Source organism: Solanum dulcamara, chromosome 6 (assembly GCF_947179165.1).
Source record: "Solanum dulcamara chromosome 6, daSolDulc1.2, whole genome shotgun sequence".
Lineage (NCBI taxonomy): Eukaryota > Viridiplantae > Streptophyta > Magnoliopsida > Solanales > Solanaceae > Solanum > Solanum dulcamara.
The window spans coordinates 72,945,225-72,971,323 of NC_077242.1; the positions used below are offsets into that span (position 1 = coordinate 72,945,225).

General features: G+C 29.3%; 1 protein-coding gene across 1 annotated transcript; it reads left to right on the top strand.

Annotated features, from left to right (window-relative positions):
* The first annotated feature begins 12,082 nt into the window (after window positions 1–12,082).
* Window positions 12,083–16,643, top strand: LOC129891439 (pyrophosphate-energized vacuolar membrane proton pump-like). Its single transcript, XM_055966809.1, has 8 exons — window positions 12,083–12,444; window positions 13,476–14,050; window positions 14,206–14,585; window positions 14,854–14,940; window positions 15,036–15,366; window positions 15,474–15,884; window positions 15,981–16,040; window positions 16,132–16,643. The coding sequence occupies exons 1-8, from the start codon at window positions 12,198–12,200 to the stop codon at window positions 16,336–16,338; spliced, it is 2,298 nt and encodes a 765-aa protein (XP_055822784.1). The 5' UTR covers window positions 12,083–12,197; the 3' UTR covers window positions 16,339–16,643.
* Window positions 16,644–26,099: the final 9,456 nt, after the last annotated feature.

Below are 26,099 nucleotides of genomic sequence, written 5' to 3' on the forward strand. Positions count from 1 at the left end.
AAAAGTTAAATTATTTTTTTTTAATATCAAATTACTTACAAAAATGTTTTGACTATAACAAAAGTGAGAATCTTTAAAGCTATGAAAAATTAAATAAAATAAAAAAGAAAAAAATTGTGTGTATATATATTACTTTACTATACTTATACTATTAATAAGAGTCTAGGAAGCAGGTAGGTGGTCGTCGACTTCCTAAATAGGGGCAATTTAGTCGTTTTGTATTTTTTCTATTTTAATTTTTTTAATCTTACTTTCTTTTTTTAGTATGTTATATATATAAAAATTACGTCAAAATATTATAAATCACAAATATTAATAAATTAAAATATTTAAAAGATATATAAAAAGCTCAATTTACTTTTGAAATTCTGTCGGTGCCACATAAATTGGGACAAAGAAAGTAATATATATTATTTGAAATAGTAACAGTACTATAAATCACAATAATTAACAACTTATAAATTTAAATGACATTAAATATTCGGCTGACTCTCGAAATTTATCAGTGTCATATAAATTGAGATAGAGAAATTAACATATTTTATTTGAAATTGACGTAAAAATTTATAAATCACAATAATTGACAACTTAAAATATTTAAAAGACATAAAATTTGGTCGACTCTTGAAATTTTATCAGTGTCACATATACTAAGACAAAAGGAGTAAAATATATTGTCTAAAATTATATAAAAAGTACTATAAATCATAATAATTAATAACATAAAATATTTACAAATCATAAAAAAAAACAATAGATTCTCTAAATTTAATTTATATCACATAAATTAAGATAAAATTAGTAATATATATATACACGACTCCAATGTCTAGTAGTTGTGAATAAATGAAGAATATGCTTGATTCCTAAAATAGTTGTCACCTGCTGTCCGCACTTGAGCATTTAAACATATTTGTTTCTTGATCCAAGTAGATAGGATACCAGTTTACAGGCCACTAAAATTAAAAGAATTTTACATGTTAAAACTAAAATAAAGTATGATGGACTACTGACACTTTGTTTGGATAGTCGTTACGTATTATTTTACGATGTATCATATTGTATTGTATTGTATTTTTATTCTATAATTTTATTATATTATTTTAATAAATATAATGTATTGTTTCACATCGTTACATAATGTGACACATCAATAATTTGAAGGATAAATCTAAAAAAAGAGAATATGGGGTAAAACTACTATAAAAGGTAGGGTAAAAGATAAATTATGATTATTAAATAAAAATAAAAACAAAATGAGAAAGAAAAAAATAAGGTAATGACGTAATCATACCAAATCGTCCGTTACACAAAATGGAACTTTTCGTCATTACCTATTGAAAGATTTTTTGGATATGATTTATTAAATTTTAAACAACAATCAAAATAAATATTGTATTTAAACTAACAACACAGTAAAATAGGTAACAACTATCCACACAAGTTGTTAAGGGACGTGGAAGGATATATAGTTGATATTCCTTGATATTTAACTAGAAGTTTTAAGTTCGAATCTTGAAAACGAGAAATTCCTTTTATATAGAAGACAATTTAGGTTCCATATTTTGAATGCGAACAAAATCTTATATTGATAGTTGAAAGAAAAAAAACTACATATAAATTGTAATCGTGTAAGGATACCTCTAATAGTGTGAGGCATTTTGAAAAATATCATATGTGTTTGGCCTAAAAAGGATAAATATCGCATCATATTAAAAATATCTTTGAATTATTTTAGCTTAACAATTGATATTAAAATCAACAATTCGACGAAAAGAGTATGGAGATGAAGAGTCATCACATGGGGCTTGGTTTAGTGTGTTTTCCTGTTTTCTTGTGGGTTTACTATCTTTATCCGTAGTTTTAGAGATATGTACGTAAAAAAGAGAGTCAATGAAATTTGGTGATCATAAATACTCAAATGATATATAACATACATTTAATCTTCATATTATAAGCTTGTAAGGTGATGGATCATGTCGAACTTAGATCTTTATATGCCATGTGGAACTTAGTTGGAGGAGAAGATTGTTGAGTATTCCAACAAAATCTCACTTAGGTGATGGGAAGAACAAAAGAAAAATAAAATAAAATATACATACATATATATATATTGTAAAATACTCTTAACTCTGTTTGGATAGTGGTTTTTCATAATTTCATAATGTACGGTATTGTATGGTATGGTATTGTATAGTACAATACTATATATGGATAGACTGTATAATTTGTTATTGTTTAATGATAATTTTGTTGTTTGATTTAATTGTATGACACTATATCGTATCTGATAAATTTACGAAAATGCCCCTAATAAAGGAGTAAATTATAATTATTTAAAATTAAGTAAGAGTATAATTGGAAAAAAATAAGTAAACAATGGAATACCACCAAATTGGTGGTTTCAAAAAGTGAGGATTTTCATGGTTAAAATAATCATGAAACCAAACAATACCATACAATGTAATTAAAGAAACAATCAAAACAAATGTGATTCTCTTACCAACCATAACATACCATACCACGAAAAAACCCATCCAAACAAGCTGTTAATGGTGTGAGATCTATCGAGAAAGACCGCACACTTGTCAAGTTAAGTGTAAAGAGGAAATACTGATTTTAGTTCATGTGATATTGTATAATTTCAGTTTTAGTTCGTGTGTTATTTGATTATGTATATTTAATCTTTGATTATTTAAAATGTGTGATTTTGATCCTTAAAATTAACAAAAGTTAATTATTTAATAAAATAATTATTTTAAAATATATAAAATAAAATAAATTGAAGAATTAGTGATTCTAATGTTCATTTCCTATTTTCTCTAGAAGATGAGTCAATGTGAAAACATTAACCAATAAAATTAATGTGAATTTCCTATTTTCTCTAGAAGATGAATCAATGTGAAAACATTAACCAATAAAATTAATGTGAAAACTAATGTTCGTACATAGACATAATAATTAATGGCGTCATATGGAAAAGTATTTGTTACCAAAATACAAAGAAAGTATTATTTTTGGTATTCAAAGTCAAATGTAAATATAATAAAAGATAAACTAACCATAATATGGAGTAATAATTAGAGATAAAATCAAAATTTTAATTTTATGAATTTTAAATTTTATAATAATAATTTTATTATTAATAATTGAGTTCTAAATTTAATATTTATACATATCTAATAAACTTCTTAATATAAATATATTATTTAAATAAACATGGGGCTTGACTTGGTCTTTGGTGACACATTTACCCAAATGTCAAAGTGCATAATTAAATTAGACACTAATTAATTAGTCTTTCCATGTGGGATTAATTTATCAAAAAAATGATACTTCCCACTATTCAGTTTTATTTGTCACTTATTTATAAAATAAAATTTTATTTTTATTTGTCATTTTTGATATATTAAAAAAAATAATTTTTTTCTTCGTATTTTACTCTTAGCATTAAATACTATTCTTCAAGTTATTTTCTAAGACCTAATACTAAATATCAATTAATAGAAATAGTGTAACAAATACTTATATTAATAATTATTTTCTTAATAAATATGTCAAATCAAATAGTGATAAGTAAAAATGAATAATAAATAAAATGGGTACGTAAATGGGAACAGAAGAAGAATATCCTGAGTGAATTAAATTGTCTTGTGTTCACAATCAAATTGGTCTATATGAATTAGTTGTTTTTCTATTAGGCTTAGGAGTGAGATTCATTGATTAATTACAAATTTATGTAAAAAAATTCTCTACACATTATGACGTTTACAATGAATTCCTTGAGATGATATAAATTAGGGTAAACGTTGAAAAATGTCCTCGACGTATTAAAAATGATTTTAAAATGTCATTCTTTTACTTATTGGGTAAAAAATATCGTTAATCTATTAAAAATGGTTTAAATTTGTCCTCCTTTACATGGTAGTTCATATATTTTATTTCTTTAACATAAACACTTCTATTAGGTAAGACAAACAATTAGACAAGCAAACAAGAATTTTCCAAAAAAAATAAATCAATACCAATCAAAAGGAAACTAAATAATTGTCAAAGTACAGTAAAAATAATTATTGACATATATAATTAGAATTAAGAAATATTTTTGAATCGTTTATAATAGGTTAAAAGAAAATTTTTGATCTAATAGATAGAGTAAGGGGCATATTAGAACCACTTTTAATATGTTTGCAATATTTTTGATCAAATAGGAGGAAGGAGGGCATTTTTAACCATTTCTAATACGTTAAGAGCGCTTTTGGTCCAATAGATAAAAGAATGAGCAAATTTGATCCAATAAGTGGAAGGAACGTATTTCTGAACTATTTCTAATACGTTAAGTACATTTTTGAACCATATCTAATTAAGGCATTTATTGATCTCTTTTCATACAAAACTTGGAACTTTTTCTTTTCAGGAAGTAAATCATTTTCTAACCAACACATATCATTTGAATTTACTTTTTCTCGTATGTGTAACAATAAGAACTTATTGATGCTTATTTCAAATCATTAAATATAGGACATATATTTCATAGCAACATTTTATTAAACTTCAGTAATTTACATTCTAATTGACAAGCTACTAAAAATAATAAGTAACATGATATAATTAATTAAATTACATTATAGTGTAAAAAGATTACGTTTATAATATATAAAATAACAACAACATATTTAATGTAATACACTACAAGTGAAGTTTGCAGCAGATAGAGTGTATATAGACTTTATTCCTATCTTAACAGGTAGAGAATTATTTTTGATAAGCCTTCAGCTCACGAAAAAATACATCAAAAGAAATAATAGAAACAAAAAATCATGACAAAAGACTATTAAAAGCATGACAAAGTAGGATATAAAAAATAAAATAATAAATAGTACAATAATCAAAATACAAAAGTCAGTGTCATTCCCTATATGTATATATATATATATATATATATATATATATATACATACATATATCATTTAAATCCTCTATTTATGTTAAAGAGTATGTAATGAGCCATTAGGTCGTTTTGAGTACTAAAGCTTTTTATTTCATAAAATACTCATCTCGTAAATTTTTAATAGGTATTTTAGACTATTTGATAATTATGGTTAATTAGTTGAGAGATAACTTTGAATAACTAATTTAATTAGTGGACTAAATTGATAATTTATTTTATACCCTATACCACTTATCTCATATTTAGTAAAATAAAGCGGAATAGGGGTTAATAATTTATTTGTGCACTACTAAGCATAACTGAAAAGAGAAAAAAGAAAAGACGAGAACTTACACGAACGACGAATGCAGGTACGAATCTGAGAAATCTCATATTCTTATGACTATACAAACCAACGATTGAGTATGTGGACAAAATATATTTAACTATATTGTTGGGCAGTGGATATATAATGTTAAGATTACTTTGGCAGAAGTTGATAGAAATAGTAGGAAAGGTGGGTATATAATCCTATGGCCTAATCATTAGGAATCATTATGAGCATATTTGGTGAATATGAAAAAAAGAAAACCATGATCCTGTATATGTTTCAAATTTGCGTCGCCATTGTTACTAACAGTTGGTCTCGCCTTTAGTTATTTTTATTTAATTATCACATTATAATTCAAGTTTTAATATATTGAGATAAGGTAATTAAATATTAGGTGTATTGTATTATATCAAAATCATTAGATTTATGTTATTGGGGGAATTGAGGCTTAACCCTAGGCTTGAGTTTTAGGGAGTTGATTATAGAATTTGGTGAGTTGTTGGGTCTAGGTTAAACATATATATAATGTTGGTGTCTACGAATTCGTTTGCTTACGAATATTGTATACTTGATAGATTGAAAACGTTTCAAGACATTGAAGAAAGGAAAAACATTGATGGATTAACTTATTTGACTTCGGTTCTTTGGTTGAGGTAGGTTATGGTTTTTTTCTATATCATAGATAGACTCTTAATAGCGATTGATAGTCATTGAGTAATGTGTGAAGTTTATTATGCATTTAATTGTTGTGGTTTGGATGGTTGATATGTTGTTGTGATTGGTGTGAAATCTCAAAATCGTGAAATTCATAATCTTGAATTTGACCTATCAAAAGTGATGTCTTTAATAAAGAAGGCTTGATGAAATATTGTTAATAAAGTGGAAAGTAATAATAAAGAATAATAAACTAATTATAATTGAATCGGGTGTCACGTTCCGACACGGTATATTTGGATCGGGTGTCACGTTCCGACACGATATATTTGAATCAGATGTCATGTTCCGACACAATATTATTAGATCGAGTGTCACGTTCCGACACGTTATTATTGGATCGAATATCACATTCCGACATGATATATTTGGATCGGGTGTTACAAGCCGATACAATATTATTGGATCGGGTGTCACGTTCCGGAACGGTAATATTAAAGAAAAATAAATTAAAATGACTTAATATTAACCAATCTCAAATAACTCATTTTCCAAAATAACATGATGTGGAGGAATAAGTCCTCATGTGTGATCTTGATATTGTTGATTGGTTATGTAATTGTTCATTGTGCTGCCGGTTGATCTTGATCTTGTTGGTTGTCACTTGTTAAGTGCTACGGTTGGTTTTCCTCTATTACTTTATGCATATTGATTTCTATTTTGAGTCAGTCGATGATACCTACTCAGTACATGTTGTCCTATACTGACCCCTATTAGTATTTTTCTTCGTTTTCCTTTTGTGGAGTGCAGCGAGTGTACCAGTAACTTCGACTCGACCTTAGCTATAGCCAGTGTCCAGCACACCAGGTTCTAGGGTGAGTTATTCATTCTAGTTCATGTTGGATTCTCTCGGACATGGCATGATGTCCTTAGTTTTCAGATACATTAAGTTATTTATTTATTCTGATGTTTGATATTTTCAGACTTAGTATTTTAGAATTAGATGTCCTTGAGTGATGATTTTCAGTTTTTGGAAAAACGTATATAATAGACTTAAGTGGTTTTATTATTTCTTACTCTCATAAATTGAGTATCCACATTATTGTCATATTTTATAAGTTGGAGTTATGTCGTTAGTTCTCCCACTAAAAAAGTTAAGTATGAGTGCCACTCATGACGCATTTTGGATCCTGACAGAGTATGAAGCGAAAATTATGGATAACCAAACTATATAATCTATCATAGAGGACACTGGGACATTATTATCATAACCTTTCATTAAAATGACTGTTCCCCTCACAACAAACTAATTATATATTTTGGCCAAACGTTAATTACGTGCATTAGTTAAACTTTAAGATTATTCAATATAATAATGATAACATTCACTCCCAGCAACCAGCAATAGAATTTACCGTAAAAATGATGATGTACGTGAATTCATAATTTCTTCATAAAATTAAGTATTGTATGTATGGCATAAATTTTCTAAAATTAATCTAATATTATTGAGCTAAATAATGCATTTGAATGTTGAATTATTTATCTAAACGAATAAGAATCGATTCTCGTTTAGTACTTTTTTCTCCTTTCTTTAATAATATATTCATATCTTAGAAATTCTGAATCCGCCAATGTCATCAACTTTGATACTTTGATTAATTGAATCCAAACAAAAAATCAGATATCTCTGTTAACTCGAATAACATTCACAAATCATTAAAGAGAAGAGAAGTTAAAATTTTGCTTTTTTGGTTTCTCACTCGGTGTTTGGAGCCTGTAGAGCCCCGATTAAATTTGAATCGTGCATTACAGGACCCATTTTGGGAGTAGTGCTCCGAACAAAAATGTTTTCACATAGGGAGATTTTTTTTGCTTAATACGTCTCACTATCCCCACATTTATCAAAAGCTTTTCAATAATTTTAGTTTTTCTATAACTTCTAAAGTTCTATAAGAATAAGAACCAGAACCCATAATTTATCCTCTCTTTTTTGGGTTTTAATAAATTGAATTCATATCCTTAAAAAAGCAAAAAGAGGGGTAATAAGAGAATAATTAAAGGGAAAAAGGGAACAGGAAAAAAGTAGAATAAAAGGAATTAAATTCTGTTAAAAGGAAGAAAATGTTTCTTTTTCTTTCTTTATGGTAAATAGGAAATGCTCCAATTTTTCTATAATGCTACTTGCAACAAAATGTGATTTTTATGTGAATTCGGCGGATCAATTCTTATAAATTATGTTGTTCGTATCTTTTAAAATTATCGAGAGGGTATATCGGATTCTTCAAATATAATACATTTTTGAAGATATTTGTTTTTCGATTCTATACAAACACTAGATGCAGTTACGTGGCTTTTACCATGAAAGTTGATACAATATTATACATTTATTTGAATTTAATATTTTCTAAACAAAATATAAAATTTATAACAATTTTAATAAATAATGTCCTAACCATAATTTTAAGAATATCATGAATTTAATATTGAATTTTTTACCTGATTTCTGTAATTGGCGGGAGATGATTAATATCTCATGAAATTTATTGAAGTCCACACAAATTGATCCGAACATCAAAGTTATAAAAGAAGTAGGGTAATTTATATACTTCCTCTGTTCCATTTTAGTTATTATGATAACGTTTTGAATAACTCTTAAGAAAATATTAATTAGAAGCGTTATTTGATTAATATACCCCTTATCTTTATCTATTTACATGCTTTTTAATTTTAGAATAATTAATGTAAAGAACAAAGTTGAAAAAAATAATTAAATCTCTTTTGATTAATTAAATTAACAATTATTTTAAAATAAATATTATTAATATACCTAATAATTAATATGAGATAAAAAAAATATTTAATAATTATTATTTTGATGCACGACTATTTATATCGATAAATACTAATGACTACATTCCTTTTTTACAATATATTCGGTTGAAGTTAATCTCTATCTTTCTTAGCTCTGACGTGGATGCCTCATCTATTACTTAGCGTCTTATTCACACTAACAATAACAAATAATTTTTGTTACCTTTTTTTTTGTACCTTTCATCTTACTTAAAACAAAACAAAAAACATTAATTGCTTGGATATATTTAAGAATAAAATAAAATTAAGAGTTTGAGAATGAAAAATGAGGAAGAGACTAACGGGAGTGTTGTGGTGGAGTAATAAGTACTTTTTTATTTTTAATTAGAGGTTTTGAGTTCAAGTTTATCTGGATATGAAGTTGCATTTGTTAGGAAGAGTTTTATCATTCAATGTGGAATTTTTTGGTGCAAATTCAGATCTAATCGAACTCCAATACGAATATCGGATATCGAAAGAAAAATAAAATTAAAATGAATAAAGAAGGAAATTACAAAATAGAGAATCGCATCCTCATCGAGAAGGTGAAAATTTAGATAGTCACAATTAGGTGAACTACTAAAATTATCTATTGTGAATAATATAGTTATTGGTTTTTGAATTTTATTTTCTATCCTCAACGAGATATATACAGTTTATTTGATCAAAATTCTAAACTTTATTTATTTCAATTTATAAAAGTTACGTTTGGAGAGTAAAGAATTTACCCTATTGGTTCACTTGTAGTAGTCACGTTTTATTTTTGGAAAATCAAATTAAATAGATTTTTCGAATATGTTTAGCCAATTAATTTGTAATGATTTGGTATATTAATCATTTTGACAAATATTATTATCAATGTTAAAACAATAATTTGCAAGATATCAAGGTGCCGTTTGGCCCCAAGTTTCCAAAAATTCTTGGCAAGTTATTCTTGAAAGAAATTTCGGTGAAGTTCATCATGTGTTTGGCCACAAATTTTTTCTCAAGTTTTGGTGAAATTTCAAAAAATATTATTTTGTTCCTGTAAGTTCTAAAAATTATTAAAAATATCCATAAGTTTGTGTTATCATTTTATAATGAACATGTTCCGTTAAAAAAAAACTTATAACATAATTGATAACAATCAACAACAACAAAATAACATTATAGGCAAGAATAATACATTAATCGAATTGAAAATATATATTCTTTTTTCCAAATCTTGTCACTCAAACTATTTTTTCCGAAGGAGGTAATACCAAACTATTCTTTTATAAAATCTTGATTGATCATATTAATGGAGTAAGTTGGTAGATAAATATTTAGTTGGAATTAATAAATGATTGGTGTTTTTTTAAAATATAAAAATTTGGGGTTATTTCAAAATTTTTAAACTTCTCAAGTAATCAAGTTTTAATTTTTTTTAAAACTTGGGGATTTTGCCAAATATATTTACCAAATAATGTCAAATTGTATGGACAAACATAAATTTCTAAATATTTTTCAAGTTTTTCCAAAAACTACTTTGGGACAGATACTCACAAAAGTATTGTGAAAAACAACTACATTTTTTAGTTTTAGAAAAATAATGTCCGCTCATATCCAAAAAAGATTATTTTTTGAAAATTTGACTAAATATCTTTTTTATCGGATGTTCAAAACTTGACTAAATATTTTAACCGTTTACAAATAAATATATTTTTATTAAGAAAACTTATAACTTCGTAAATGCTTATCCAAACAAGGTAATAAAATATTTAAGAAATTTAAATTAAGAAAACAAATCCTTAATTACTTAAACAAATAAGTGGAATTTTCAAGATAATTAGGGGAATATGTTCTTTTCAACCTCACCTTTTCTTTTTTCCTTTTTTATGCACAAGATTTAACTAAAAGTGTCCTAATGAAAAGACCTTAAAAACTTAGAAAAATGAGTAAAATTATTGGAGAACACTGTATGCACATAGTTAATAAAATTAATTAATTGTTCACTTATTTATTATTCTTAAACTTCTTTTTTTCGTGTAAAAAGATAATTTGATAAAACTTTTCATAATAAAATAATCCTATATAGTTCTATTCTACCAAGTTAGCTCTTCAACTCTCACTAAAATATATATATTAGCCATATTCTCAGCTGTCAATTAGGTCGGTAAGATTCTAGATTAATTATTAATGTCTAACAAATCAATTATTTTAGTATTAATTATTTTATTTTCTCGACAAAAATTGTGTTTGAAATGTTTTACTTGGGCCGAGGGTCTATTGAAAATAAATTCTCTATCTTCACTAGATACGAGTAAGGCTTTCATACGCACCATACTTCTCAAAACCCACTTATGACACAGTAAATATATTATTGTTTGAACTATACCAAAATTTATTTTTGTAAATTCAACGTTTGAGTTTTTGAAGAAGAAAAAAGAGAAAATATTTATATGCTTTCATCCTTAGTTAAAGATCTAGATCTCAACTTTTATTTTAGTTATGAAATCGCGTTTGTTAAAAAACTCTTTACCCTTTAATGTAATTTTTTTTAATGTGATTTTGAATTTATTTGAGCCTCTTGTGTGTACTAGCCACTTGAGGGAAACCAAAAATAATAAAAAACTTACCTTTTAGATTTTTTCAAAATTTTGGATATTTGGTTTGGATTTTTAGATAATGGATTGAATTTTGAATTTTGTTTTTAACATTTATAAAATTCAAATTGAATATCAGATTTAGTACTATAAATTTTTGGATATTCCAATTTTTGCCTTATATTCATCCCTACACATATTAAATGTACCCAATGCTGATAAATTCAATTTTCAATAGATTAATACAGTATAATTCTACTCATTATAATCGTAAATTCAATATGAAATTATACAGTTATAGGCAACAAGATGGTTTCAATTTTTCTTATTTGAATAAATTTTAATTTTTTCAATCCAACAACAATAACATACTCGGTGAAGTCCTACTAAATGAGACAGGTAAGGGTTAAGTATATGTAGATTTTACTATTCGCTCGTGAAAATAAAGAGACTGATTCTGAAAAATTCTTAGATCAAATGCATCAAAATTTTCATATCCAATCTGAACGACCTAAACCCTACACATCTAAAAAAAAATAAAAATCCAAGTTTTCCCACCTAATATTTCTTTACAATAAATTAGCAGTAGTAAATATAGCACCAAGAAAAAAAGATAAAATTTCCATAGTTTTGATTTTTACAATCTAACAGAAATAAATATTTTATTTTCTAAAAAAAAAAAGGAATTTTATTTATCTTTTTATCTGACTGGTACAGTTTTTCACTATAAATATAGAAACATATCTATCTTCATCAATGTGAAACCTCACAAATTTTTCATTTCCCCTTCTCTCTATTTTTCTTCATATTTTGTTGGCCGGAGCTCCAGTAGTCTGCCGGTCGGAGTTGTTTTTTGTCGGCGAAGATGGGAGTGACTATTTTAACAGATCTCGGAATGGAGATTTTGATTCCGGTATGTGCCGTGGTCGGAATCGCTTTCTCGCTCTTCCAGTGGTATCTCGTCTCCAAAGTTACTGTCGGTACTGATAAGCCTCATTCCTCTGGCGACGATAAGAATGGATATGCTGAATCTCTCATCGAAGAAGAAGAAGGCATCAATGACCATAACGTTGTTCAAAAATGTGCTGAAATTCAAAACGCCATTTCTGAAGGTAACAAAATTACCACAACGACTTTTATTCAACTCATTTATGTGGATTCTGTATAGTTTTTTCCTTTAATTTCGACTCCATTACTCATAAGAGTAAATCTAAGCACTGTTTTTGTGCTATTGCAGGTTATATAAGTTAAATTTCTGTATAATTTTTGTTAATTTCATAATCTGGTTTTGTTTTGCTGTGTTAATTTCTGATGGAATATGCTGATTTTGTTGTAAATTAATTGAGTTTTCTTTGCTGATAGATGAAGATCTAGCTTCTATATTCATTGAGTGTTGTTATCATTATTAAATTATGTAATTCTTTCTTGCTTTTGTGACACGTTTTTTGTAGACTTAAGACTTTAATTTTTGCCTTTACTCATTGGGAATAATCAATTGCAGATTAGTTTACTTTTTCCAAGCGACCTTTCATACATAACAGTTATAGATCTAAGATGCCGTGTTAGGTTGGTAATTAGCTATCATCACTATCACGTGTCAAGGCGGTATATTATATAGAAGGCCACCATGGCTATCATCACTGTGTGGTTCGGATCTTTCAAAATGCACACTGGGGTGACATTTTCGAAGATACTTATTTAAAGTGTGTTTGCTAATTATAGATTAAGATTAAGAGAATCAATTATTTTTTTATTATCTTATGGATTGAAGTATTAGATCTGAACATTGTCTAATAAACTTCATAGGAAAAGGTAAATATTGTGTTCAGCCTGATTGCTACAGGGTTAATTTTGTAATGACATTGAGCATCCTTGTGGCCATTTCTAATAGTGTGTACAAAGTTGGAACAGTTACTTGTTTCAATTGCTAGATTTTGTTTAAGTAACATTTGCCTTTAATTTTTCTAATTTGTTTTCCTGACCATTTATTTGCACTATATTTGATGGGAAATTGCAAAGCTAGCTACTTCTTGGTTAGTTATTTCTTCCTGGTCAGTTAGCGTAGACCAGGAACACTTACCTGAATTTTAACTTTTCCAATGGATTCTCATGATCTTAACTGTTGAATCTATTTATACCACAGGAGCAACCTCATTTCTCTTTACGATGTACCAGTATGTTGGTATTTTCATGGTTGCTTTTGCAATTTTAATCTTTGTTTTCCTCGGCTCTGTCGAGGGATTCAGTACAAAGGACCAGCCTTGTACATATGACAGCACCAGAACTTGCAAGCCAGCTCTTGCAACTGCTTTCTTCAGCACCGTATCGTTTCTGCTTGGTGCTGTTACCTCTGTGGTGTCTGGGTTCCTTGGAATGAAAATCGCTACATATGCAAATGCCAGAACTACCTTGGAGGCTAGAAAAGGTGTCGGGAAGGCTTTTATAGTTGCATTCAGATCTGGTGCTGTGATGGGCTTCCTTCTTGCTGCAAACGGTCTTTTGGTTTTATTCATTACTATCCTTCTATTTAAGATTTACTACGGTGATGACTGGGAAGGTCTATTTGAGGCTATAACTGGTTATGGTCTTGGTGGATCTTCAATGGCCCTCTTTGGTAGAGTTGGTGGAGGGATTTATACCAAAGCAGCAGATGTTGGAGCTGATCTTGTGGGCAAGGTGGAGAGGAACATCCCTGAAGATGATCCTAGAAACCCAGCGGTATGGTTATTTATCTATTAGAATGTAAAGATCTACTTAAAACTTATTTTTTTTAATCTATTAGAATGTAAAGATCTACTTAAAACTTATTTTTTAGTTAGCCTTGTTAAGAAACTTCTTTTCTAGTTGGTTCTCAAGTGTAAATAGTCTCTCAGGTGATTGCTGACAATGTTGGGGACAATGTCGGAGATATTGCTGGTATGGGATCAGATCTGTTTGGATCTTATGCAGAATCATCCTGTGCAGCTCTTGTTGTTGCTTCAATCTCCTCCTTCGGTGTCAATCATGAGCTTACTGCTATGCTATATCCCCTGCTCATCAGCTCTGTCGGCATCATTATCTGTTTGCTTACCACCTTATTTGCAACTGATTTCTTTGAAGTCAAGGCTGTTAAGGAAATTGAGCCAGCATTGAAGAAGCAACTTATCATTTCAACTGCTCTCATGACTATTGGGATTGCTATTGTTAGTTGGATTGCCCTTCCATCGACCTTCACAATATTCAATTTCGGAGTTCAGAAAGAAGTAAAGAACTGGTAAGTCTAAATCTGGCTATTAGTTTCATAAATAGGTCTTGTGCACTGTTTATATATTGGTTTGTTTTATTTGGGATTTGATTGTGAAAGACTGGAAGTTGTGTAAGCATGAAGTGAAGTTGAAGATACAAGAATCTGTTACAGAAGATTGGACAAATGCATTTTCCACTCGAATGGATGAAAAAGCTGCACTTTTGACCCTCCTTTCCCTGTCTTTAAAATATCTAATACGGAGGCTCACGGGTTTCCAAATCTGATTTAAATGCAGGCAGTTGTTCTTGTGTGTCGGAGTTGGTTTGTGGGCTGGACTCATTATTGGGTTTGTCACTGAGTACTATACCAGCAATGCTTACAGGTGGGAACCTATTTTTTTTGTAGTCATTTCCATAGCTTCTTTGGCTCTTGTATATCAGAAATGTAAGTTTTGTTCTATTTTTTTCTTTTTCTCAGCCCCGTGCAAGATGTTGCTGATTCATGCCGCACTGGAGCTGCCACCAATGTCATTTTTGGCCTTGCCTTGGGTTACAAATCCGTCATCATTCCCATTTTTGCCATTGCAATCAGTATATTTGTTAGCTTCAGCTTTGCTGCAATGTACGGCATTGCAGTTGCTGCCCTTGGAATGCTGAGCACTATAGCCACTGGTTTGGCAATTGATGCATATGGTCCCATTAGTGATAATGCAGGAGGTATTGCTGAGATGGCTGGAATGAGCCACAGAATCAGAGAGAGAACTGATGCACTTGATGCAGCAGGAAACACCACTGCTGCTATTGGAAAGGTAAATTAAATTCGCTTCTACCCTTCACTAAGCAATGAGAGGTTTAGTTGGAAGTTGCTACATTACCTTGTGACAACAAACTTCATTGATGCCTATAACGATGACAGGGATTTGCTATTGGTTCTGCTGCACTCGTGTCTTTGGCCCTCTTCGGGGCATTTGTCAGCCGGGCAGCAATTTCCACCGTGGATGTCTTGACACCAAAAGTCTTTATTGGTTTGATAGTTGGTGCAATGCTTCCTTATTGGTTCTCTGCCATGACAATGAAGAGTGTTGGAAGCGCTGCTCTTAAGATGGTTGAGGAAGTGCGCAGGCAATTCAACACCATCCCTGGTCTCATGGAAGGAACTGCCAAGCCTGACTATGCCACCTGTGTCAAGATCTCCACAGATGCATCAATCAAAGAGATGATCCCACCTGGTGCTCTTGTCATGCTCACTCCATTGATTGTTGGAATCTTTTTTGGCGTAGAAACACTTTCTGGTGTGCTTGCTGGATCTCTCGTCTCTGGTGTACAGGTAAAAAAAAATAATCGAAAGATTGTGAATGTGTTTTTAAATAACTAACTTCAAATGGTCTAAATCTCTAATCCTGGATGAACTTTGTTCTCGTAGATTGCCATTTCTGCATCTAACACTGGTGGTGCCTGGGACAATGCTAAAAAGTACATCGAGGTAAGTATTTCCTTTGGACCTTTCAATTAGACTACTGTCGTATAGGAATTACGTTTCAACTCTAAATAATGTGTTGGTTTATGAATGATAGGCTGGAGCCTCAGAACATGCAAGAACTCTTGGCCCCAAGGGATCTGATGCACACAAAGCTGCTGTAATTGGTGACACTGTTGGTGACCCTCTCAAGGACACATCTGGACCATCATTGAACATTCTTATCAAGCTGATGGCTGTCGAGTCGCTCGTGTTTGCTCCCTTCTTCGCCACCCACGGTGGTCTTCTCTTCAAGTTGCTTTAAAAAGCAAACGCAACTCTTATGTCACATGACTGTATCATGAATCTATTGTTCCTCTTTCCTCTCTCCCCCCCATGTTTCACATTAAAACTGTCTTTCAAGCAAATTTTCGTGTTTTTAGTAGCTAGAATGTGGGGATTAGCATATGGTGTTAGGCTTTGGAGGGGAGATTATTCACGAGAATGCGCGTTGATATGATAATAGTGATGATGGTAAGGGTGAAGTGTTTTTGCAGAGTTCAGAAGAAACATCAAATGTTCTTTCCTAGAGTAATTGTATCAGTTTTTTTTTTAATCTTTATACCTTCTTGTCCTTTTGCCCTTTTTGGGTGTTCAAATTTTTGAAGACTTACTGAGCATTATGTGCGTTTATCTTTTCTTTTTCTATTATCTACATACGAGTAAACATAGGAGACTGGGAGAGGCAACCCCAAGACACAACTTTGTTCCTATAATATTTATGCCTCACTTTTAGAACGTTATGTTTTAAGAATTCTATAACGCACAACATTTGTCAATAGAGGTATAAGTTTAATTTTAGAAGTCATAAAGTTATGCCTTGAATTTTTTACGGAATTTTACACAACTTATGTTCTAAACTTTTCTCTTGTAATAGAGGTATAAGTTTAATTTCAGAAGCCATAAAGCTATGCCTTGAATTTTTTACGGAATTTTACACAACTTATGTTCTAAACTTTTCTCTTGTGAAATTAGGTCATAGTGTCCATCCATGCAAAGTTCCGATTCTGATATATGATAAGAGTGATTCTGGTTCATATTTAATACAAACATGTTCTCCATTGTTAATTTATTTTAATCAATAGAAAAAAAATATCTGGAAAAAGGCTAAAGAAGTAGAGATCAACTTATCAAATAGTGGCCGTCCACTCCATCCAGGCCTTAATTTTTGTATAATCAATCTTACCTTCGTAATTATACGGTATTGGAACATTCATAGATGTATCATCATCTATTTCTTCATCTTTTTACATAATGATAAGATCTCAATCTTTTTAATTGTTTTTTTTTCCATCGAATTCGAGACATCTGATTTAGGTAGAGGAATTTCAATCATTCCACCCTAAACTAACTATGAATCCGTTTGGATGGACTTAAAAAAGTAACTTTTATGTATGAAATGATTTTAGAACTTTGAAGTGTTGAAAGTTATTTTTATAAATAAGCAGTTGAGTGTTTGGATAAAAGTGCTTAAATGAGGAAAATGATGTGAATTTTAGGGTTAAAAGAATAAAAAGGGTAGTTTGGAAATTTAGTTAAAATATAAGGGATATAAAAGTAATTTCTATGGTCAAAGAAAATGACTTTAAGCACTTACAAAAAAAAAGGTTAGGAATCCTAACTTTTCATTTTTGACTGACTTTAAGAACTTTATGGCTTAAAGTTAGCATTAGGCAAACATGTCCAAAAGCTAAAAAGGGATTTTAAGTTGTTTCCATCCAAAGGGGCTCTATATTGGTTTGAAGTAAATGTGGCTACCTTATTTCAAAAGAACTTTTGCCGGACAAGGAATATTTTGCCTTACAAAATTAGGTCATAATCAAGAATACTTTGACCTACAAATTTTCATTAAATGAAAACAGAAAAAAAAATTTAAAGACCATCGATTTGAGGGACAAAAATTTAAAAGCACCCAAAATAGGCAATCTGTATAGGACGTTGAATAATTTTCTACATGACTTGTTCATGAAATTCGTAACTATTTTATCGTTGTTATTGTATGAAAAAGGGACATCATTTTGATGGGAAAAAAAGTCTTAATACATCGATGACCTCTTAAACTTACTAGTGAATTTTATTTAGACATACGAATTATTGCGTGTTTCAATTGAACTTCCTGAACACATGATACAACATCTTTATTAGACAATTTTTGCACAATTTTTGTAAGAACTCTTGCGTGTGTTCTGTCATGCCTATTATATAGATAAGTTAATCACTTAAAATATGTCACATCTTTTAACTACACACATTAGCCTCAATAAATCGTAAAGCCTCATACATATTTTATATGGTTAACTTAACTACCTAATAGACGCTAGAGAACACATACAAAAGTCTTTTAAAAAAAAGTGAACCGAAAATGTCTAAAAAAGACACTTTATCACGTGTTTAGTTGAAACAAGTCGTAGTTCAAATATCTAAATAAAATTTACTATAAATTTAAATGATTATCTACGTATTAAGGCACTTTTATAAAAAAATAATATAATTAAATATTACTACAATAAATAATAACATGTTATAAAATAAACTAACTTAACAATTTAAGAAGGAGAAAATAAGAGAAAGAGAGAGGAGAAGAAGATGAGAGAAACGTATGTATCTGTGTGTATATTTTCAATCCCAAAGCATAACATTTTATAGCCAGCAATGAGAAAAAAAAAATAAGTTGGCAAGCTGTCCTCTTTATGTGGGCCCCACTTACAAAAGGGACATCCACTAAATATATTATAATACTTTTCCCTTGGATGTCCATATAAAAGAAAAATTCTAGTGAAAGAACAAGTATATATATAGTTATTTTTAATATCCATAGATGTTGTGCCTCGTTAAAAATCTTAATATAACAAATCTAGTGGAAAAAAGCCTAGTGAAAGAAAAAGACTACACACATCTGGTAATACGCTTTGAGTGCTGCCTTATTAAAAACCTTACTAGAAAAATTTTGTGGGACAAAACCTTGGTTAAGGAAAAAAGAATGCAGCGCATATTTTACCCCCCTGATGAAAACTTCATTTGATATTTTGGAGACGACGCATTTCAATCTTATAGCTTAGCATCTCAAAAGTTGATGTTGGTAATGTCTTTGTGAATATATCTGCAAGATTATGACTTGAACGAACTTGTTGTACTTCAATATCACCATTTTTCTAGAGATCATGTGTGAAGAATAATTTTGGTAAAATATGTTTCGTTCTGTGTCCTTTTATGAAGTCACCTTTCAATTGAGCAATGCATGAGGCATTGTCTTCGAATATAACTGTGGATACTTTGACATCATTTTTCAGGTCGCATCTTTCTTTAATAAACTGTATCATTAATCTCAACCACACACATTCACTACTTGCTATTATTTCAGCATGATTTGAAGAAGTATCAACAATAGACTGCTTTGTAGATCGCCAAGATATAGGAGTTCCTCCGTGTGTAAATAGAAAGCTTGTCTGATGTCGAACTTTATGTGGGTCTGATAAATAACCTGCATCTGCATAACCAATAAGGTCTGCACAATCTTTGTTATATAAAACAAACCCATATCAATGGTACCTTTTAGGTATCGCAAAATATATTTGATACCGTTCCAATACCTTCGCGTTGGGGATGAACTATACCTTGCTAGCAAATTAACAGAAAATGTTATATCAGACTTGGTTGCTTTAGCAAGGTACATAAGTACACCAATAGCATTGAGATATGGTACTTCAGGATCAAGAAGTTCTTCATCCTCTTCTGGAGGTCGAAATGGATCTTTTTTCACTTCAAGTGATCGAACAACCATTGGAGTATTTAATGGATGTGCTTTGTCCATGTAAAATTATTTTAAGATTTTCTCAGTGTAAGCAGATTGGTGGACAAAGACCTCGTCTGCTAAATGTTCAATTTGCAGACCTGGACAAAGTTTTGTCTTTTCAAGGTCTTTCATTTCAAATTCTTTTTTTAGATATTCAATCTCCTTTTGGACCTCTTCAGGGATTCCAATGAGATTTATGTCATCAACATAAACGGCGAGTATAAAAAATTCTGATTCTATTTTTTTTAATAAAAATACATGAACAAATGACATCATTTATATAACCTTCATTTATCAAGTACTCACTAAGGCGATTATACCACATACACCCTAATTGTTTAAGACCATATAACGAACTTTGTAGTTTTATTGAGTACATCTCCCAAACTTAGTACATGCTTCAGGCAATTTTAATCCTTCAAGGATTTTCATGTAAATTTAATTATCAAGTGAACCATAAAGGTAAACTGTAACTACATCCATTAGATGTATTTCAAGATTTTTATGTACAACTAAACTGATGAGATATCGAAAAGTTGTTCCATCCATAACAAGTGAATATGTTTTTTTATAATTGACCCCAGGTCTTTCAGAGAATCCTTGTGCAATAAGGCATGCCATATATCTTACAATTTCATTTCTCTCATTTTATTTTCGCACAAAAACCCATTTATAGCCAACTGGTTTTACACCTTCAGGGGTTTGGACTACATGTCCAAAAACCTCACGTTTAGCAAGTGAGTGTAATTCTGATTGAATTGCCTTGCTATTCTGGTCAATAATATCTACGTCAACATTTTTCGACGAAATTAGGATCAAGACTTTCACTATCTTGTATGAGGTTAATTGCAACATTGTATGCAAAATCATTATCCACTGTAATTTTCGATCTATTTAAATTTATCTCATCACTGGTAGAACTTATTGAAAGTTCCTCATTCACTTGAGTCTCAGGTTTACTGATTTCTTTAGGAATATCAGGATTAATCAAATCTTGACCTTCTTCGGGGGTTTCTTTTGTAGTATCATTTTTGTTATTCCTTATGCTTTTCTTTTTAGGATTTTTATCCTTTGAACCCAATGGTCTACCACGCTTCAGGCGTGTTTGAGATTCAGAAGCTATGATACTAGTAGATGGTCCCTTTGGGACATCAGTTTGGATAGACACATTCACTGTAGGGATATGTGATTTAGTTATCCATTTCTAATCAGTAAATGCATCTGACATTTGATTTACTATGTTCTGTAAGTGGATGATCTTTTGGACCTCCTGCTCATATGTGTAGGTACGTGGATCAAAATGAGATAGTAATGAAACCTTTCACATAATTTTTCTTGCGAGGTCCTTTTTCTCTCCCCCTAATGGCGAAAAAATTATTTCATCAAACCGACAATCTGTAAATCGAGCAGTAAATAAATCTCCTATCAACGATTCAAGATAGTGAATTATGGAGGGTGAGTCAAACCTAACATATATGCCCAACCTTCGTTGATGACCCATCTTTGTATGTTATGGTGGTGCTACAGGCACGTATACCGTACAACCAAAAATTCATAAATGGGCTATATTTGACTCATGACCAAATACTAGTAGTGACAGAAGTATTTATTAATATGTGTCGGTCTGAGACGTACAAGTACTACTGCATGTAAGATAGTATGACTCCAAATAGTAATTAACAATTTTATTTTCATTAGTAGAGGTTTGACTATCAATTGTACGCACTTTATAAATGACTCTGAAAGGCCATTTTGAGTATGAACATGAGCAACAAGATGTTCAATTTTTATCTCAATTGATAAGCAATAATCATCAAAAGCTTGAAATATAAATTCTCCAGCATTATCAAGGCGAATAGTCTTAATTGGATAATATGAGAATTGTGCCCTTAATCTTATTATTTGTGCTAACATCTTCGCAAACGCCAGGTTGCGAAATGATAAGAGGCGCACATGAGACCATCTAGATGATGCATCTATTAGGAGCATTAAATATTTAAACAATCCATTAGGTGGATGAATATGTCCACATATATCTCCATGTATACGCTCTAAAAAGCCAGGAAATTCGATGCCAACCTTCAAGGTTGATGGTTTGGCAATCAATTTGCATTGATTACAAGCAACGCATGAAAATTCATCATTCGTAAGAATCTTCTGGTTCTTTAATGGATGTTCAGTTGAATTTTCAAGAATTCGTCTAATCATTATTGATCCAGGATGACCTATTCGATCATGCTATAACACAAATGTATTTAGATCAGTAAACTTCTGGTTTACGATTATATGTGCTTCAATTGCACTAATTTTTGCATAATATAGGCCAGACGACAAAATTACTTAGCAATTTAAGAAGGAGAAAATAAGAGAAAGAGAGAGGAGAAGAAGATGAGAGAAACGTATGTATCATTGTGTATATTTTCAATCCCAAAATATGGCATTTTATAGCTAGCAATGAGAGGGAAAAAAAACAAGTGGGCAAGCTGTCCACTTTAAGTGGGCCCCACTTACAAAAATAACATTCACTAAATATATTATAATATAACATCCCTAATAGCTTTATAAATGGATTGTAAAGAAAATAGAATGTATGCAGATTTTCACGTCTCAGTAACACATAACGATACAAATTGAAAAGAAGAATACAATAATAAATAAGACATAAACATTCTCCTTAATCAATTACATTGAAATTTGAAGATATTTGTTTTTGCAATATCAAAGGTTTTGCATATCAACATAGATTTGGCAGCACGATCGAGATTCTTTTATTCTTAATTAAAAATATTGAATTCATATCTTGAAAATAAAAAAAATTCTCTTAAAAGCATTGCTTTCAAAAATAAACCCTACAATTCATAGATTTAAATTAATCTGACCTCAATCTAGATATCCAACACTGAATCAATTTTTTATTTTTTTTTAAAAATGTTTATCTCCCAACTGATTATGATATCATGCCGACATTCATCTTATAAAGACCAAATATTTCGTATTGAAAATTAATATCCACCACCAACCAATGTTGACTATTCAAACTAATCTTTGTTTTCAACAATTTATATTTCTTATATTATACATAATCTGTTTTTTTCATTTCATACTTAAATAAAGTCAAAACTTGATTAACCCACTAAAGATATATTTATATGTAATTAATTAAATGCTAACACGTGCACAGTGCACTAAAAGCTAAGAACAAAAAGATTGTAATTAATAAAGTTTGAAAAAATATATTCCTCAAAAGTTTGGGAAAGGTGTTGTGTTCTTGAGGGTTCACTAAGTGTGTGAATGGAAGGAAGAAAAATATTTTTAGAAAAATTAGTGAGTTTTTTATACTTTTTATATTTGATATATACATAAAAAAATATATATTATTTTAATAATATTTAATTTATATATAATCTAAACAATACTACGAGGCATTTGTCCATAGTAAATAACGTTTTACGCACTCAACCTTTTTGAAGTATAGCTAAGATGCACTGTTTTTTTGATTTTCCAAAATATATGTTATGACACACTATTTTTTTGATTTACCAAAATATATGTTATGTCACAACACGTGTCAATTTAGTGGCGGAGTCAAGATTTATATTAAGGAGTTAAAATATGAAGAAATAAATATATGAAGAAGCTGAATGAAGTTCAACATTTATTATATATACATATAAAATAATCTTTTAACTATATAAATAGTGTAATTTTTTGCCAAAAGAAGTTCTAACGATTTTTTTTATAGTAATTCTTACATAATTTTTGCTAAATAATTCCTACCTAATTATATTTTCATATAATTTATTGCTAATCCATAACTAAATAGGATTAATTAGCATGAGATTTTTATTATTTAGCTATTAATTTCTTATTTTCTTATAGTAAAAATCAACAAAATCGTTGTTCAATTTCTTAAATTCTAATTTAAGAAGAATTTAGAGAGAGAAAAAATGGTGAAAATTAAACATATGATATAAATGGTGTGTCCTAGCTACACTTAGAAAAGGTTGATTGTGTAGAAGGTAGATTGCTAGGGAATGATTTCCTTATCACATGTTATAATTTAAATAAAATAAATTGATCATTCAATATCTTATATGTTATATTTTATTATCGATTTTTTACGGAAAAGATCAACATTTATTTATACCTCCAACTTTTAATATGATTAATGTAGAATCTCTAAATTTTACATTAAAAGAAATAAAATAAACTTGAAGGAAGCAACTAAAGTCTATTCAAAAGCACCATCTCATCCCTCCCCCCAACCCCCCCACCCCCACCCCCAAAAAAGAAGAAATACTTTTTTGTTTTAATTTATTTATGTGATAAAATTTGAATTTCTAAAGTTCAAGCAATTTAATTTTCACAATGAATTTGATTTTGGATTTTAAAAATTTTTGAAATAAAATATTTAGAAACTACGTAAAAAGAATATTATTATAAGTTATAAAAATTGACAATACAAAATATTTAAATTATATATAAAAAAATTATGATAAAAAAAGGATTTATTTAAAATATCAAAATTTGAAAAATATCACGTAAATTAAAATGAAAGGAGAACTTTTTGGGGAAAAAAGAAGAAGCAACTTTAACTTTTCAAAGTTTGATCAAAATGAGGGTTCAAACTTGAACTACAAAATATAATAGAAAATCTAGTCAAAATATTTTTCCTTAAATAGCTTGATAAAAAAGTTTTGGAAAATTAAAAATTACTCCTAAGAAATACTACTTAATTAATTCGTGAAGACACCGCGCTGATTGGGGTGAAAATGGATCGATTATGGGTTTGGATTTTAAAATTTGGGTCGATTTTATTTTTTCTGAATTAAAATGTGGTATCAATTAGAAAATATTACGTAATTTTTTAAATAATTAAATTTGATTTGAATATATCTGTTAGTTTGAGCTCAAAAATAAATCTAGAAGATATTTTTAAATTCACAATTTAAAGAAAGGTATCTATAAATTTTTTAATATTTAATTAAAAATAAAAATCGTAATTTTTTTTTATTCATTCCACTACAGACGATCTCGATAATCATTGAAGAAAGTTGGTAATAGGACCCTTCCTTTCCTAATTAATTTGGGAGTTGGTGCACTGCCATTTTTCAAACGTGCATTGATATTAAGATATCAATAAATACAATGTATAGTTTATCAAATTATTTTTTTTAATATTATATTAACTAAACTCACATTCATAATTTTCATTTAATGTTTCTTGCATTTTGACCGTTGAATTATTTTGTTATAGTAATTGTTCATTTTTTAAGTATGATTTGTCATTTTTTTTAACATTATGTTTTGACCTTTTTTCTCATTATTTTTCGAATCGCTTTTACTTGAACTAAAAGTATTAAAAATATCTTTTTTATCTCAGGTAAGAATAAAATCGACATACACACTTTTTTTTTGAAGCCTTATTAATAGGATCACATTAAGTATATCAATTTTGTTGAATTTTAAGTTGTTTTTTTTAAAAAAGAAAAAATTCAGCCAAAAAAGAAAAAAAAAATGTCTCCCCATCTCTTGTTCACCTTTTTCTTTCCAGCGAGTTGGTGAGATTGGGGTTTAGTCTGTTGAATCATTTTTTTCTTTTTCCTCATAATTTATTTTTAACTATTATTTTGGATTTAAATATCATGTATTTTCACTTAATTCGTCATTTTGATATGTTATCAACAAATATGTTACACGCTTTTTATATATTTAATTGAATCGACAAAAATATTAAAATGACAAGATTGAATACAAATGTTTGAATGGTATAAAATATTAGCAGATGTGATTAAGTGAAAATTATTATTAATATATTCTTTAATTCGATTTCAGTTGACATCTATGCTCTCTAATTTTAGAACCACACAAATTAAACTTGTATAAAATTAAATAAATAGATACATACATCATTATAATACACATAAAATATCATGTAGGACACATAATTTTCACGTTGAATACTACGTAAAATAAATATATCTATTTATTTAATTTTATATAAATTTAAATATCTATTTATACAGACCCAACATAAAGGTACATATATCAACCGAAACTGAGCTATACGACGTATTTAGCCAAAGGAAGTCTTAGATTCTTGAACCACCTACCCCCACGCCAATCCAGCACACCTCATTTTCTATCTTTTTTCTCAATTTTCAACTTTTTTTGATTTTTCATTCCATACTTAAAGTATGTATTAAAACTTGGACTAAATAAATCTCATTCAA

Bases quoted from the DNA above. Each gene is read 5' to 3' on its own strand.
- LOC129891439 (XM_055966809.1), top strand. From the start codon at position 12,198: ATGGGAGTGACTATTTTAACAGATCTCGGAATGGAGATTTTGATTCCG. The intron at 14,051-14,205 runs GTATGGTTATTT...ATAGTCTCTCAG, and splicing joins ATGATCCTAGAAACCCAGCG to GTGATTGCTGACAATGTTGG. The intron at 16,041-16,131 runs GTAAGTATTTCC...TATGAATGATAG, and splicing joins ATGCTAAAAAGTACATCGAG to GCTGGAGCCTCAGAACATGC.